Source organism: Anguilla rostrata, chromosome 5 (genome assembly GCF_018555375.3).
Source record: "Anguilla rostrata isolate EN2019 chromosome 5, ASM1855537v3, whole genome shotgun sequence".
In the NCBI taxonomy this organism is placed as follows: Eukaryota; Metazoa; Chordata; class Actinopteri; order Anguilliformes; family Anguillidae; genus Anguilla; species Anguilla rostrata.
The window spans coordinates 25,847,195-25,861,506 of NC_057937.1; the positions used below are offsets into that span (position 1 = coordinate 25,847,195).

The following is a 14,312-nucleotide window of genomic DNA, read 5'->3' on the forward strand; positions in this document are numbered from 1 at the left end:
ACACATACTTGACAGTGATTTGTGTTGTCTGGATTTCTCAAACGCATACAAGGTGAGGACCCCCAAGGCTGTTTTGCCTCCTCACGTTACAAAATAAGGAACCTTTGTCGCTAAACCATCGGCATCGTAAAAGAGTAAAATTATTGAAATTAGTTTACAGAGAATAGTTTATTGCGTGACCAGATTGATTAAAAATTCCACCGTCAATAAACAAAATGAATTCAAATAAACCCACTCTGGCACGTGTGACTTGAGGGGTTAAAATAATAAATAAAATGACTAACATTTCTCCCTGGTCATCTCTTGTGGTGTGTGCTTACAACTTTAATGTACTTGTAAGGCCAGAAACGCAAATGCAAATGACAACTCCCGGCCGACGCACTGCAAACGCACGGCTGAGTTGCACATACTAACGTGTGTTCTCATGTCCATGTGGAGGTAATTAAAGGAGTACCATGGTGGTTGAACGTGACACTTCCCAGTTGTCTTCAGGCAACAACAAAACAAATGTGAATAATTTTTTTATTCTTCAGTCATTTCAATGTACTTTAAAACGTATTTTTCTAAGCCTAAATTTCCCACTATAAAAATTCACCCGAACCATCTGGGCGTGGTAATGAGAACTGTCAGTTAGCTATGATTGACAGACCGTGCCCCGTTACCATAGCTACCCCCATGATACGCGCTCGATTTGGGAGACTGAATTTTCACAAGCTAGCTAGCTTAGTAGTATATTAAGTATCGATAGATAGCTAAGGTAAGGACGTTGACTTATATCCAGTTATAATTTTTGCTATCTAGCTAGCCAAGTTAAAATAAAAGCACAACTATAACGTCCTCATAAAAGCAAACTAGCAAGCTAACGTTATCGATAACATTGCCTTATGAAAGCAAACCTCCTAGCTAGCTAACATTAGCTAGCTAGCTAAATGAATATAACCAGAAATAATCTAAAGGCACTCTAATTTAAGTGAACCTAACGTTAGTCAAATATTTGCATTGTCTGAACAGCAGGACGGTGTGTCCTGTCAGATTTCTTTACGGGGCGTGGAAATAGGAGTGGTTACTCTATTCGTGACGTAGAAAAATGACAACTCTCAACCGGTTGAAAATAGGACGATGAATTTAAAACGCATATTTCTCCAAAAATACAGAACGGACATATTTAATACTTTGCTCATTGTGCTTCTTCAATGCCTCTTGTGCAAATAGCACATAAAACGGAGAAAGTGTGAAAATCACCATGGTACTCCTTTAAAGAGTCCTCAAGGCGGCAGTTGCAGTTGCAAAAGACGGAGTGGAAGAAAGCACAAATCGAAGGCGGCGGCTTCATCCGGTTGTTACCTGCTATAATGCCCCTCACTGCGACGCTGGAAACTGAAGCTTGCACTTGTGTTGTGTGGATTTCAGGGGACACATTTTAAAACGCAACGACATGTGAAACAAACTTTGCGTAACTCAAAGCGTCCGCGTGCTTACATAGGGTATGTTTCGGGCCCAAGTTGTTTTGGCTAAAAGCCAGTCGAATAAATTTCTAGACTGCAAATTGTATACCTGATTACCAAACCACTGAAATCAGTTGCATTTACAGGTGGAAAACTCACCTCAGACTAGAGGACATCTCCACTGGTTTCTTTCCACCATCATCTGCAAAGAATTAAGTTATGAGTTAAGAATGCATATGGATAAAATTATAAGAACGTGAGAGACAAGCTAATTGAATAATGTACAGATAAGCATATAAATCTTTGAATATTCCAATTCATCTCCAATCAGTCTTGGCATTACAGTACTAGCGCACTGCTATCCATAATGAAATTCACATTTGCAGAATGCCATGAAGATGAAAGCCAACAGGACCTTGATTAATGTTTACAGTGCCTTGCAAAACTATTAATCTCTTCCAATGATGTCCCAATATGCTGAAAATGAGTATACATTCTTAATGTATAAAATCCATCAGCAACATGTACTTTATGTATGACTTCTGCAGATAAGCTGAACTCCTTAATCATCAATGCCAAATACCAGCAGAGTTCATTTATTGAACACAATATTGCAAATAACTTTTCAATGATATATTTTACTCTGAACTACTGATTATTTTTTAATTTGAATAAAACCATGAATATTGTGAAACTGGAAATAAGGAGACATTTCTTTACAAGTTCACTAGCCTCTTATAAATGTCTTCCGCCTCCAGTCCAGGCACTGCAAATTTCATGCCACACCTTTGAGATTTGTTTGATTGAGTATGAAACTATTTAATTTTGGAGTGAATGAATTGCATATGACCTCAAACTGGTCAGTGCATTGGATTTGCTATTTTCAGTGATTAACAAGAGCCATCTTCCAGCTCTCATCTCCAACTCCAACAAACTATCAAGCACAACAGTATTGTCTGCAATTCCTCCTGAAGGGCAATTCATAGCAGTAAAGTACAGTGCAGCAGCAAAAAAAAAAAACTTGCATGTCAGTTGTGAATTTTTCGGGAACAAAAAAATAAATAAACGTCCGTTGTGTGTCTGTTGATGTGTTGTGACCACAAATTCACTCTCAGTTGTTTTCATTAGTCTTTAATTTAAATTTTACAGAAAGGAGCAGTCTGTGGCACATCTGTTGAAGGCATCTTGTAGGAATGCACCGATCATGAATTAAGGCCAATTCCAGTTACCAGGAGGATATTACAGACTCACTGACATTTTAGACGGTCATTGTGACCAGCACTATACATTATTTGACACATAATAATTTAATAACAGCTGTTAACTTCTAGGGAAATGTGTTTGCAGTGTGATACCATAAGTATGGTTCGAATTGAACACACAGTGCACACAGTTAGTTGAACACAGTCGTTGAACACAGCACCATCCCCCTTGTCAACCAAAATCGGAAAAAACCTTCCCATAGGCAATTCTGTACAACAAAATGCACTGATTACAGAAAAAAGGAACTAACTACTGAGTCCTGCATCTCAACTTCTGCAAGCCACAGAGGAAACATCATTGTTGCCGTTAATTATCTATTTGCTAGCTAGATCGATGTGAATGTGGTAACAATAGTTTAAAACATTACTTACAGCATCAAGCTAGCAAAGCTATCTGTATCAGCCTAACATTATGTAAATTACGTGAAAGAGTGATACTGTGAATATCTTCCCTGCGATATGAATAATTAGAGAACAGGCTTCTGTATCAACCCAGGCCGGATGCTGAAGTGACTTTTACACTTAATTTTCACACTTTGCTCAATTCTTCTGGGCTACTGGTGCCAACCCAGGAACATCTGACACATTTACCCCCTGGTAGTTAAGGCAGAATTAAATCTTTTATTTTTAAATACACAAACTGTTCCATACCTTTTACTTTTAATAACTGCCAATAACTGCACTCTGGACTAAATGCAATTAATATCACAATCCTTTTTCAGGAATTAGAAACTCAGCTCTTTGTTGCCCAGATTAAAAGAACTGACATCCAGGCAGTCATCTTGAACGAACATTAGAGAGCCTTCGTAGAGAACAGAAGGCAGCAAACACAGCTGAAAAGACGACTGCCCTGGGACAGTCTTGGGACCTTTTTCCCCACCAACCCTTGTGTCAGCAGGAACACGGATTACCCGGATGGTGTCTGTTTTCATGTCGTAAAAGCACCCAGAGTCACCGTTGGGTTAGACAGGAACCTGGTTGACCATTACCCACATTATGGACTGTTGACAGCGTTATACACTGCCTGGTCAAAAAAAAAAAAAAGGTCATTGTTTGGATTTTTTATGATCTGGGGTTGCTTCAATTGGTCAGGTCTAGGCTCAGCAACGTTATGCGGCAATAAAATGAGTCAGCTGAGTAGCTGAATGTACTGAATGACCAGGTTATCCCATCAATGGATTTTTTCTTCCCTGACGGCACGGGCATATTCCAGGACGACAATGCCAAGATTCATTGGACTCAAATTGTGAGAGTGGTTCTGGGAGCATGAGGAATCATTTTCACACATGACTTGGCCACCACAGAGTCCTGACCTTAACCCCACTGAAAGTCTTTGGGATGTCCTGGAGAAGACTTTACAGAGTGGTTTGACTCTGCCATCGTCAATACAACAGAATGCAATTCTGGACGGAAATAAATGTTGTGACGTTGCATAAGGCTGTCGAAACAATGCCACGATGAATGCGGGCCGTAATCAAAGCTAAAGGCGGTCCAACGAAATATTAGTGTGTGCGACTTTTTTTGGCCAGGCAGTGTATGTATGTGCATGTAAGTTACTGAGAATAATGTGATAATGTGGTGGACTGTGAATAATATCATGTGTAATGCAGGGGATACTGTATGTGCATACAGGCACACTGAGCTCTTATTAGTTGGTATAGGGAGGTTTATCCCAGGTATGTATTGACTACATAAGTGTTTGAATTATAGAAAGACCACCACCTCATCCTCCATAAAAAAGTATCTTAGAGACAGATAAAAGCATAAGGTCACGTTCCATCGTACAAAGTATCTTATAGCTGACACTAGATTTTTAATGGTTCCCCTGTGTCTACAGGGAAGGGGGAGTATGCTCCCTTGAGGAAAGTAGTAGGGGGTGGGGGTCTCTTGAGCCGCGTTTCCACCGCAGGAACTTTACCCCGGAACTAGGAACCTTTTGAGGCCCTCAGTGGGTTTCCACCGCAGGAACTAGGGTCTAAATTTAGTTCCTGGGGCTTTATTTTACCCCCCAAAAGGTTCCTGCTCGGAGGGTAGTACTTTCCGAAAGTACAGGAACCTTTTGGGTGGAGCTTGCAGCGCTGAACATTTCTGATTGGTCGATACTCGCAGCATTTTTTTGTATTTATTTTCAACCGCCATGTTTGAAAATATGCAGCCGCAAACCGATTTATTTCATAATAACTTCAAATCAAACTTGTATGTTATGCGGCGCAGTAGCCTAGTTTTGGTTATAGCCTGCCAATGTCTTGGAATTATAACATGTGCTCTTCTGTTCTTTTCTTGCTTTAGTATTCGTTTTATAAAATGCTAAGCATTCGTGCTGGGACAGCATATTACATACCAAAACATTCAAACGGATTAATTCGGTTGCAGCATATTTTCTTCCGGATTTTCTTTGTTAGCCCCTTGTAATTGACTCAAAAGGTTTGATACAGTTATGTGAGGTATGCGGTGGCTGTACCACTACTAATTTAAATTTTCACGCAAGTCCGATTTTCGTTTTATTCTTGTCATTTTGCGATTAGCCTATATGGAATTGACAATGAGAAACTAATCAAACAGCAAATTGTTCACAACGTGTGCATGTTTTCTGCTGTTGTTGCCAGTTATATTGGAAATGTGAATGCATTCTGTCGCCTCGGATGTCAAGACATGAAAGCGAATGTTCGCATAAAAACATAATGAATGTGTTTGAGAGGATATATAAAACAGTTACAATCTGACTATTGGCCTGTTATATACTATTTGTTCCATAACAACGGTCCAAGTTCAACTACCAACAACATTTTTGCTTGACAACGGTAAAATATGCCCAAACGGCTGCAGAAGAATATTTCAATTCCAGGTGATTAAATCGATAAAAATCTATAAATACAAAAGTAACCATATAGCCTACAGTCATTGTTGGTAGCCCGTTGTATATAAGTGGAATAAACCCCTCCGGGCTGTCCCGGTTATTAGAAAATAATGTAGGCTACTTTGGTGGTTGTATGGGGTTACAGAAGAAATCATAGGACAGATGGACCGACGACAACGTCGCTTTTTCATACGTCAGTGGGCTAATTTGCCTAATCTTCGCGGGACTTTAGACCGCGGTGGAAATGCAGACAACCATGGGCTGAAGGAACCTTTTAGTTCCTTGAAAAGTAGTTCCTGGGACTAAAGGTTCCGGGTAATTTTGGTGGAAACGCGGCTTTGGTGGTGTGGAGGGTGTTTCTGTCAAGACCTTATTTGGGCATACAAAGGGAAGTGTGTAATGTGGAAGGCTCTCTCAGGATTGTATTTAAGGGAAGTGCAAAGAAACATTCAAGGAGAATCTGCTTAACAGTTCTCCTGGTACCATAGTCCTTGCTGTACAGAATATTTGGGCATTCATCAATACTCACTTTGTGTTCCTTATCTTTGTCCTAGTTTGTTAGTTTGTATGTCTTTTCTTTTCCTAGCGGTCTTTGTCTTGCTTTGTAAAATAAAGTGTTCATCTTTTCCATCCTTGAAACTGCTTATCCTCGGTTATTGCCAACGGTCATATGTGTGTCATAATAAACAGTTTTTTTCCTTTTTCAGAGCCGCCAATGCACATATACGTGAACCCGTATTCACGTACATCTTCACTTTACAGGATTTGAAGTTAATTGAGTCAGATAAACATGTTTTCCTCCCTGCGATTAAATCTAATTCCTTACACACACATTTCCAGACTTTACAAACCTACACAAGAATCTAATAAATCAGTACATGTGGAAGCCTTTACTTAATTTCTTTGATGGCTCAAGTGTAAGCTCAAGCACCTCAAAAGGTGATACAACAGCACAGGTTTATGAATGTTACAAAAGCACAAATTTCTTCACAGATCTAGCCTCTTAACCTTTGAATGCAAAGCCCCTATTGGTCGGCATGCCGGTGTGTTCTAGCTTTATTAGCAGAAGATTCAGGACAACTATGCCAAATACAGAGTTTTGCAGCGCCACCATTGTCGCGCTGGTCATGCATTTACCAAGCACCCCCTCCCTGCAGTCTCATCTGTAACTACACCCCCCACGCATGACACACTGGACAATAGTGTCGATCTGGACATACATGAAAACATTCTTTTACCACTAAAAATTTGTATTCTCTTGTAGCAACAAGATAAAGCCAACAATAGCCAATGCCATTACAGCTGTAAAAAACACTGCTCACTGAACACTGAAATAAACAAGATGAATTTTTCAAAAATTATACCATGTCATTCTACTGTCAATATCTGTGACTAAATATAGAATGAATATACAACCTTATCATTTGTTTTACGGGTAGAGATGTCCCTTTCAAGACGGAATGGTCATATATTGTCTTGAACAATCTGTTTGTCAGTCTGTGGTAGCAGTAAGACACTGCACCAGGCGAAATGTTATCGATTACTTTCGTTATTTCTTGGAAAACACTATTATTTTTGAGGAATTCTGAGCATGGCTAATGCATATGTTTGCTGATTGACTGTTTTCTGGGCCAAGCTAAGAACTGGGGAGCGACAGGATTCATTCTGTCTCAGTCTATAACTGCTGAAAACAGATAAGATTTTATTGTCCAAATGTAAGTGATACTGCTGAAAATATTTTGGTTATACATGTTATTTTTTTAATTTAGTGTCTTTAAATAGGTTAGAGTTATTTTAGAATTACTCCAATACAAGCCATTCAAATTTGCGCATAATATCAAGTTCAAGAGCGTCTCATTTAAGCGTACGCCAGGCTCAATAACAAGCACAAGCTTCAAGGTCAACGATTGTCTGAAAGTTACAGGGGTGACATAGCTCAGGAGGTAAGACCGATTGTCTGGCAGTCGGAGGGTTGCCGGTTCAAACCCCGCCCTGGGCATGTCGAAGTGTCCTTGAGCAAGACACCTAACCCCTAACCGCTCTGGCGAATGAGAGGCATCAATTGTAAAGCGCTTTGGATAAAAGCGCTATATAAATGCAGTCCATTTACCATTTACACCTCAGACTTGTTTCTTTACCGCTTCCTGGTTACAAAGTCCAATCAGAGCCAGCCAGAGACGTTTTGGCCAATGGGCTGCAGCATGCAGCCAAGAAAACGTGTTCCTTACGCGGAAACTAGAAACAGAGAGTGTTACGAGAGTATGTTTTTGCATACTTTTTAAAATTTGATACCGATGGTTCACCTTAAATTTTCATAAGGGTGTGCCTGTGTATGCTGTCTAATGGACAAAAAGCATTTTATTCATTTTTGGAAAGATTTTGGATATGTTTCAGGAACCCTAGATATTTCAAGCCACTGTACTGACAGAAAGCTTGTAATTCCCACTTGAAAATGATATGACAGTGAGTTTCTTGAGTCAAAGTTGATTTGTAGTGATTTACGGCAATGCATAATTTAGACATTTTGGATAGATTTGGAGACACTGGGTACACTGCTTACTTTTTGATTCATAGATCTTTAGTAGTTCTGCGTATCCACCCTTCGATTTAACACACTCGGTCAAGGAGTTTTACAGGGCATGTATAGTTTAACCTGCTGTACACATTTGCAATCTCTCAGTATTTCATTGCAAATTTAAAAAGAGCAAATTGATTTTTGATTTTTTGCCTAGACAATTGCATTTGTGGCACTTTAGTTTATATTCATAATTTAGGAAGAAATAATCTAAGTTAGTTTTGTAAATGGTACAAATGTCTTGCTTCATTTAAGCCATTTTTCAAGTCTCTGATGTTCACATCTGGAGTTATAAAGCTTTAAAAAGGGTACCCCCTAAATGGGCAAGAATTGGTCAGATTTGGCATGTGCACTAAGGGGTTAATATTCCTTTCAAAATGTACCAGATTGATCCATTTAACTGCTAAAATGTACAAAATTCTCCCGGGGGTGGGAAACACAATGTTATCACATTTGTTACAAAGCTATGTTATTGTTAACCTAGGTTTAATTAATTCATTTTAACAATGTACTAACTCATGATTACGCCAGAACATAGCTTTATAGAGACAGCAGCAGTTGTTTATTTCATGTTTTTTTCTCCCAAGTTCTAATACGTTTTACATACTAGTCAATAGTATATCTATATTATCTGAAATAGTGAAAACTATTTTTTTAAAAAGGTATATGCATTATATATTTCAACTTTAAACCCAAATACATAAATATACCTCAGATTAAGGGAACATAATTCCAGGAAAGCCACCTTGCACCTCTAAATATGATGCAAATGCTACTGCCCCAGACCCCCAGCCTTCTCATGACAGGCAGTTTCAAATTCCTGCCCAACAGCCTGATCATTAATTTCCATTTGAAAATATAATTTCAAGTTGAAACAATAAAATGTGTTAACTTTTACAAGGCACTGCAAGTGGTGTAAAATGAGAAATATGCAACTCCATATCGTTGGGTGAAAATTAGGGGTGTAAGAAAATATCGATACACTTGAGTATCATGATATTATGTCTTGTGATGCTGTATCGATTCTCAAAAATACTACCACTTTTTAATTAATAGTTTACATGCAAAGATTAATGGCAGACAGTGGTTCATTGTGTGTTGTGTTTAAACGCCCGACCGCTAGATAGCAGTGTTGTAATCTATCTTCAGCCATTTGACTCTTCCACTCCAACGTAAACTGAGACAGGAAGTAGCGTAAAGGCGCACCGCTAACGTTAGCATTAGCAAGCCTAGCTGACTAGTAACGTTACCACCAATGGCTGAATCCAAATGAGTTAGACCGGCTCCCGCAGCGTGGGCTCATTTTGGCTTCCACAAAAAAGAAGGCACTAAGGAGATCCCACTGTTCTGATTGCACAGATTTTATGCATATGGTGGTGTGTTCTTTATACTGTGACAGTTTTTCTAAAATTAGATTTAAAAAATCGCAATATCGAATCGTAACCCCTGTATCATGATACGCATCATATCGCCAGATTCTTGCCAATACACAGCCCTTGTGAAAATGCATCACACTTGACACATTTTCATACAGCCATATAAAGACAGTGTCGGTAGGGCTGGCATACCTAATTCCAGGGACGTGCTGGACTCGCTGCTTTTCTTGGTACTGTGTGGTGGGGTGGGAATGGTCTGAGCCATTGACCGGGTAACACGTCGAATGCCCTCAGAATCGCTGGTCTCACTTGTCATGTTGTCCCCAACCTGTTCAGAGCAAAGAGGCACTGATTACTGAAATCACACAAAAACAGAAAATAATCAAATATCCTGTGACCAACAGCCAGAAACTTCAGACTGCTTTATTGTACCCACTTTCAGAAAACATGAATGAACAAACAAATTTACCTGGCCGGAATAATGGCTGTGAAGTAGCAACAAACTTCTTTGCCTTCCTCTGTGACAGAAATATTTTTGGATGATGTCCAGATGACTAGGGCCCAGACCTATCGGTTTATCACAGCTTCAATTACACGGTGGCCATGCGTAATTTCTGGGGATCTACGGCATTTTTGCCTTAATGCCCTTTTAAAACAATCTACCTCAAATTTCACAATTATTAGAGGAAGGCAAAGACAAATATTCCATTGGGTAAATCTAAGGCAGCAAGGCTACAATCTAAATTGACAAGAGGGCATCAAGGCCAAGAAGCACAATGTAAAAAGCATTTATCCCAATCAAACAAAAGTCATGAGAGGTCATGCCACATATTTTCAATGGGATTTCAGTCTGGGCTTTGGCTGGGCCATTTCAAAATACTGACCTTGAATACTGAAGTGACCAATTTTAAAAGCCATTCCTTGCAGATTTTGTCATTTGCTGTGATCATAAAAATGGAAATATCTGTTGTGATAAAAGTCAAACTGTTATTGACCAAGGAAAGGCTAGAATTATAGGCTGCAAGTTCAAAGTAAGTTTCGGATGGTTCTAGTGTTGTCAAAAATACACAGGATCATTGAAGGAGCACTGACAGCAGTGTCTGCTGACTATTCAGCTCAACTTAAATTGCTTAAATCTCTTAATAATTGCATAGATCTGTCAATGTGTTGAAAAATCCATTCAGATTCGCACTGAAGATGAAGCATAGTTTTTGTTTCATTATACCATTTCCTAGAAACTTTGTTCACAACTAGCTGATTTTAGATGGGTGCATTTAAGTTTAATTTTCCATTTGTCAATTATCAAATTGAAGGGCTTCTTTTTGCAGTGATAAAAATTAAAAGAATCTATGTATAATAAGGAGTATTTATACATTGTTTGGTTGACTGGTTAGTACAGAACCCTGGGGTTATACTGTACTTGGTGTCGGATATCTAGTTGTTTTATCCAGCTTTCCAATAGTACATCACATGCCTGATTTTATATTTATCCTGAGAATAAATATACAGCATTGTGCAGTAAACAGTGACATTACGCAGTAACATATAAGCACATGCTGAGGCAGAATTGATTTTTTTCCCCTTTGGAAGATTTCTCATTTTGCCAATTCATCAGCACGGCTAAAGCATATTGTCTGGAGAGTGGGTCAGAAGAGCAGAAGGAAGCATGAAATCTAGCGAGCATACATACGAACAAGGAAGTATTACAGCTTGTAACATTTCAGATATTAACATAATGGCTGTGTCCCAATACGAAGGCAGCTACCTCACTGCCTGCATTCTCAGAAGGCTTCGCCTCGGCCGCATCACCACCCCTGTCGTACATTATTTTGCAATAACGGGACAGCCCGTCGTGGTTACTTACAGCTATCCTTACTAGCTAGGCTCGTTACATGCTTGCTAATAACTTATTTGAAGACTTGGGTCTCTGAGATTGACAGCATTGTGTTAAGAACATAGATAGACTAACTTATCAGAGTTAACTTGAATGCATCAGTTTTGGACAAATTTGTGCAGAGGTGTTCATGATAAACCATTTGTGAACTCCGGATTGAATCTATTCAGGAATTTGGCCAGCCGTCTTCTCTGCGGGGAAAAGCCAACAACAATCCTTCCTCCAGCGCATGATCATGTTTTGATTCAGTGTGTGCACAAAGAGGAGGGGCTATTCACAGAAGGGTCCATTGTCAATGTGTTTGTGAGAGAGAGCGAGAGCAGGGCAAGGAGGGGCTGAGCGAATCAATGCACTCCGCGCAGCTCTACAATGAAATAAGATTTCACCCATTTTAAATAGTAAAATAAAATAGAAAATAAATATGTTGATATTGTGGCGGGCCACCACAAATAAATCAATGTATGGGAAACAAATTATTTTATACTATTATTAGTATTATTATTATATGTGATCTTATTGTGTTGTCATGTCCTGTGTATATAATTTAAAGATTTAAAAAAATTATCACAAAGCATAAATAATCAGGTACACTCCTGGGCAAAAAAATGGCAAAATATCAAGCTTTTAATGGTCTTAACAAATCATGACTCTTTTATTTGACATTATGTTAATTTGTCTACTGTATAAGTGAATTTCCCTGTTTCTAGCTTTTCCTTAAACAGTTCAATGCAGCAGAAGTAAACGAGCAAATTGTGGCACAGGATGTCTCGTGAGTGCATTTGTTTAATTCTTGCTAATTTTCTGACCAATGATTTGTTGTTAAGGCCATTAAAAGCTTAATATTTTGCAATTTTGGGCTTGGCACATTTTTTTTGCCCAGGAGTGTATATGTGTGGCTATTTAGCAAATTTGATAAATGATTGCTCTACTTTTTAGGGATGTTTTGTTATTTGACACAAAGTGAAGCAATGGAGCACTGTATATATTTTGTTATTTGTATGACACAACGTGAACCAATGGAGCTGTATATATTGTTCAGTTATTTATTTGTCACAAAGTACTTGGCAATTAAAATATTTGCAGTGGAGCACCTTATAATATATAAGGTAAAATTAATCCAAGAAAGCGTGGGTGTGCTACCACCACAAATAGAATCTAATTCTGTGGGAAACACTGATCCCAGAAGAGATTTTGAAATTTCATTCAAATTGCAGTCTCTTGTCTCTCTTGTCATCATCCCGATGTTCAATTCCGAAGTTATGCCGGCAAAAAGGCTCTGCAAAATGTTTTCTGGCATGGCTCAACCAGTAAATCTAGTTTGAACAAGGATTTTTTTGTATGCAGATCTTAACCAATATGTTGTCTACAGTGTGGCATAAAGCAATTTAGTTATTCGAATGGGTTTTTTTTTAAATTACGATTAAAAGGAGACAAGCGCGTTGTAAATTTCAACGAACTACTGGAATAGAATGCCCAGCCACCCTGGAGCATGCAGCACATGACTGTTGGTGGCTAGATTGCCGGAAATCTTCGTTGAACAAGGATATTTTTGCATAGATATCTTCACCAAGGTCTTGTTTGCAGTGCGGTATAAAGTATTTTAGTTTTACGAATGGGTATTCTTTGTAATTATGGTGAAAAGGAGACATGCGCCGTCTATGAATTCCGAATTCCCAACAGTTCGAATAGTCACAGTTAGCTATGACCTGTTGCCAGCGTTATATGCTTTCTGGTGGCTAAGTCGCCAGGAAAACTCGTTTGAACAACACGATCCTTACACGCACGTCTTCGTCAAGGTCTTGTCTACATTGTGGTATAAAGCATTTGAGTTCTGCGAATGGGTGTTTTCTGTAATTACGATGAAAAGGGAGATATGCACCGTCTCTGGATTCCGAATCCCCAGCAGATAAAAAAAGTATTCCTTAGCCAGTTTAACCTGCTGCTAAGTGTATTATTTCTGATGGCTAAGTCACCGAGAAGACTTGTCTGAACAACAATTGGCCTCATTCACCAATATCTTCCTAAGTTTTTTCTTAAATTTGTTCTTGAGAAAGGTCCTAAGAAAAGTCTAAGTCAGATTCACAATGTGTTCTTAAACCGCAAAATTGTTCGCACGTGTTCTTAAAATGGTGAATCCCATTGTCCTTGTAAATGGAAATCGCGTGCCAGTTTTCCTAATTAGCATAGGTAAAAGCCCCGCCAATCCCCATAAAAGGGCATGAGACTGCAGGGCCGTGTGCACACACAGAATTCGAAAAGAAAAGCTGAGAGTGAAGTCAATAATGCCCAAACGAAAATCTAAAGACGGTGGAGCACCGGACTCCAAACCTAAGAAAAACTTCAGTAGTTCTGAAGTGAACAGAAAACGACCTATCATATTTAGTACCGTCAATAGTGGATATAAAATAACACAAAAAAAAGATGCATGGGATGCTATTACTCGTTCAGTGAACGCTGTATCCGGAGAAGGGCGCACAACTGATGAAGTAAAAAAAATGGTTTGATGTCAAATTTGAGGCCAAAAAAAAAAAAAAAATCCTGGTGGGAGTGGGCGCAAGGAATTGCGTGTTATGCATTCAAACCAAAGCGCTTCTCGTCACATTAAAACCGCTAATTAAATCAACCGGCAGTAAACTGCATCGGAGTAAACCCGTCACCCGTCACTGCGCAAAAAATGTATTGCCAGTCATTTTGGTGTCACCCCCCACTGGTGGTGTCACCCGGTGCGGTCCACATCCCCCTAGTGACGCCTCTGAATCAGTGTTCTCTTCTTCAACATGTCCATGTGTTTAACCTAAGGCACAAGCCAAATTTTGCCAATCCTTGCCCATTTAGGGGGTACCCTATTTAAAGCTTTATAACTCCAGACATGAACACCACAGAGACTTGAAAAATGGCTTAAA

General features: G+C 39.1%; 1 protein-coding gene across 3 annotated transcripts in view; it reads right to left on the bottom strand.

The window, feature by feature from the left end:
* Positions 1–14,312, bottom strand: part of incenp (inner centromere protein) — a 129,166-nt gene that overhangs the window by 73,133 nt on the left and 41,721 nt on the right. For all 3 annotated transcript variants that reach the window (XM_064335670.1, XM_064335669.1, XM_064335671.1), the window contains exons 7-8: positions 9,708–9,843; positions 1,605–1,647 (exon numbers count right to left, since the gene is read on the bottom strand). In XM_064335670.1, coding sequence (XP_064191740.1) covers positions 1,605–1,647; positions 9,708–9,843 — 179 coding nt within the window. The remainder of the gene's footprint in view (positions 1–1,604; positions 1,648–9,707; positions 9,844–14,312) is intronic.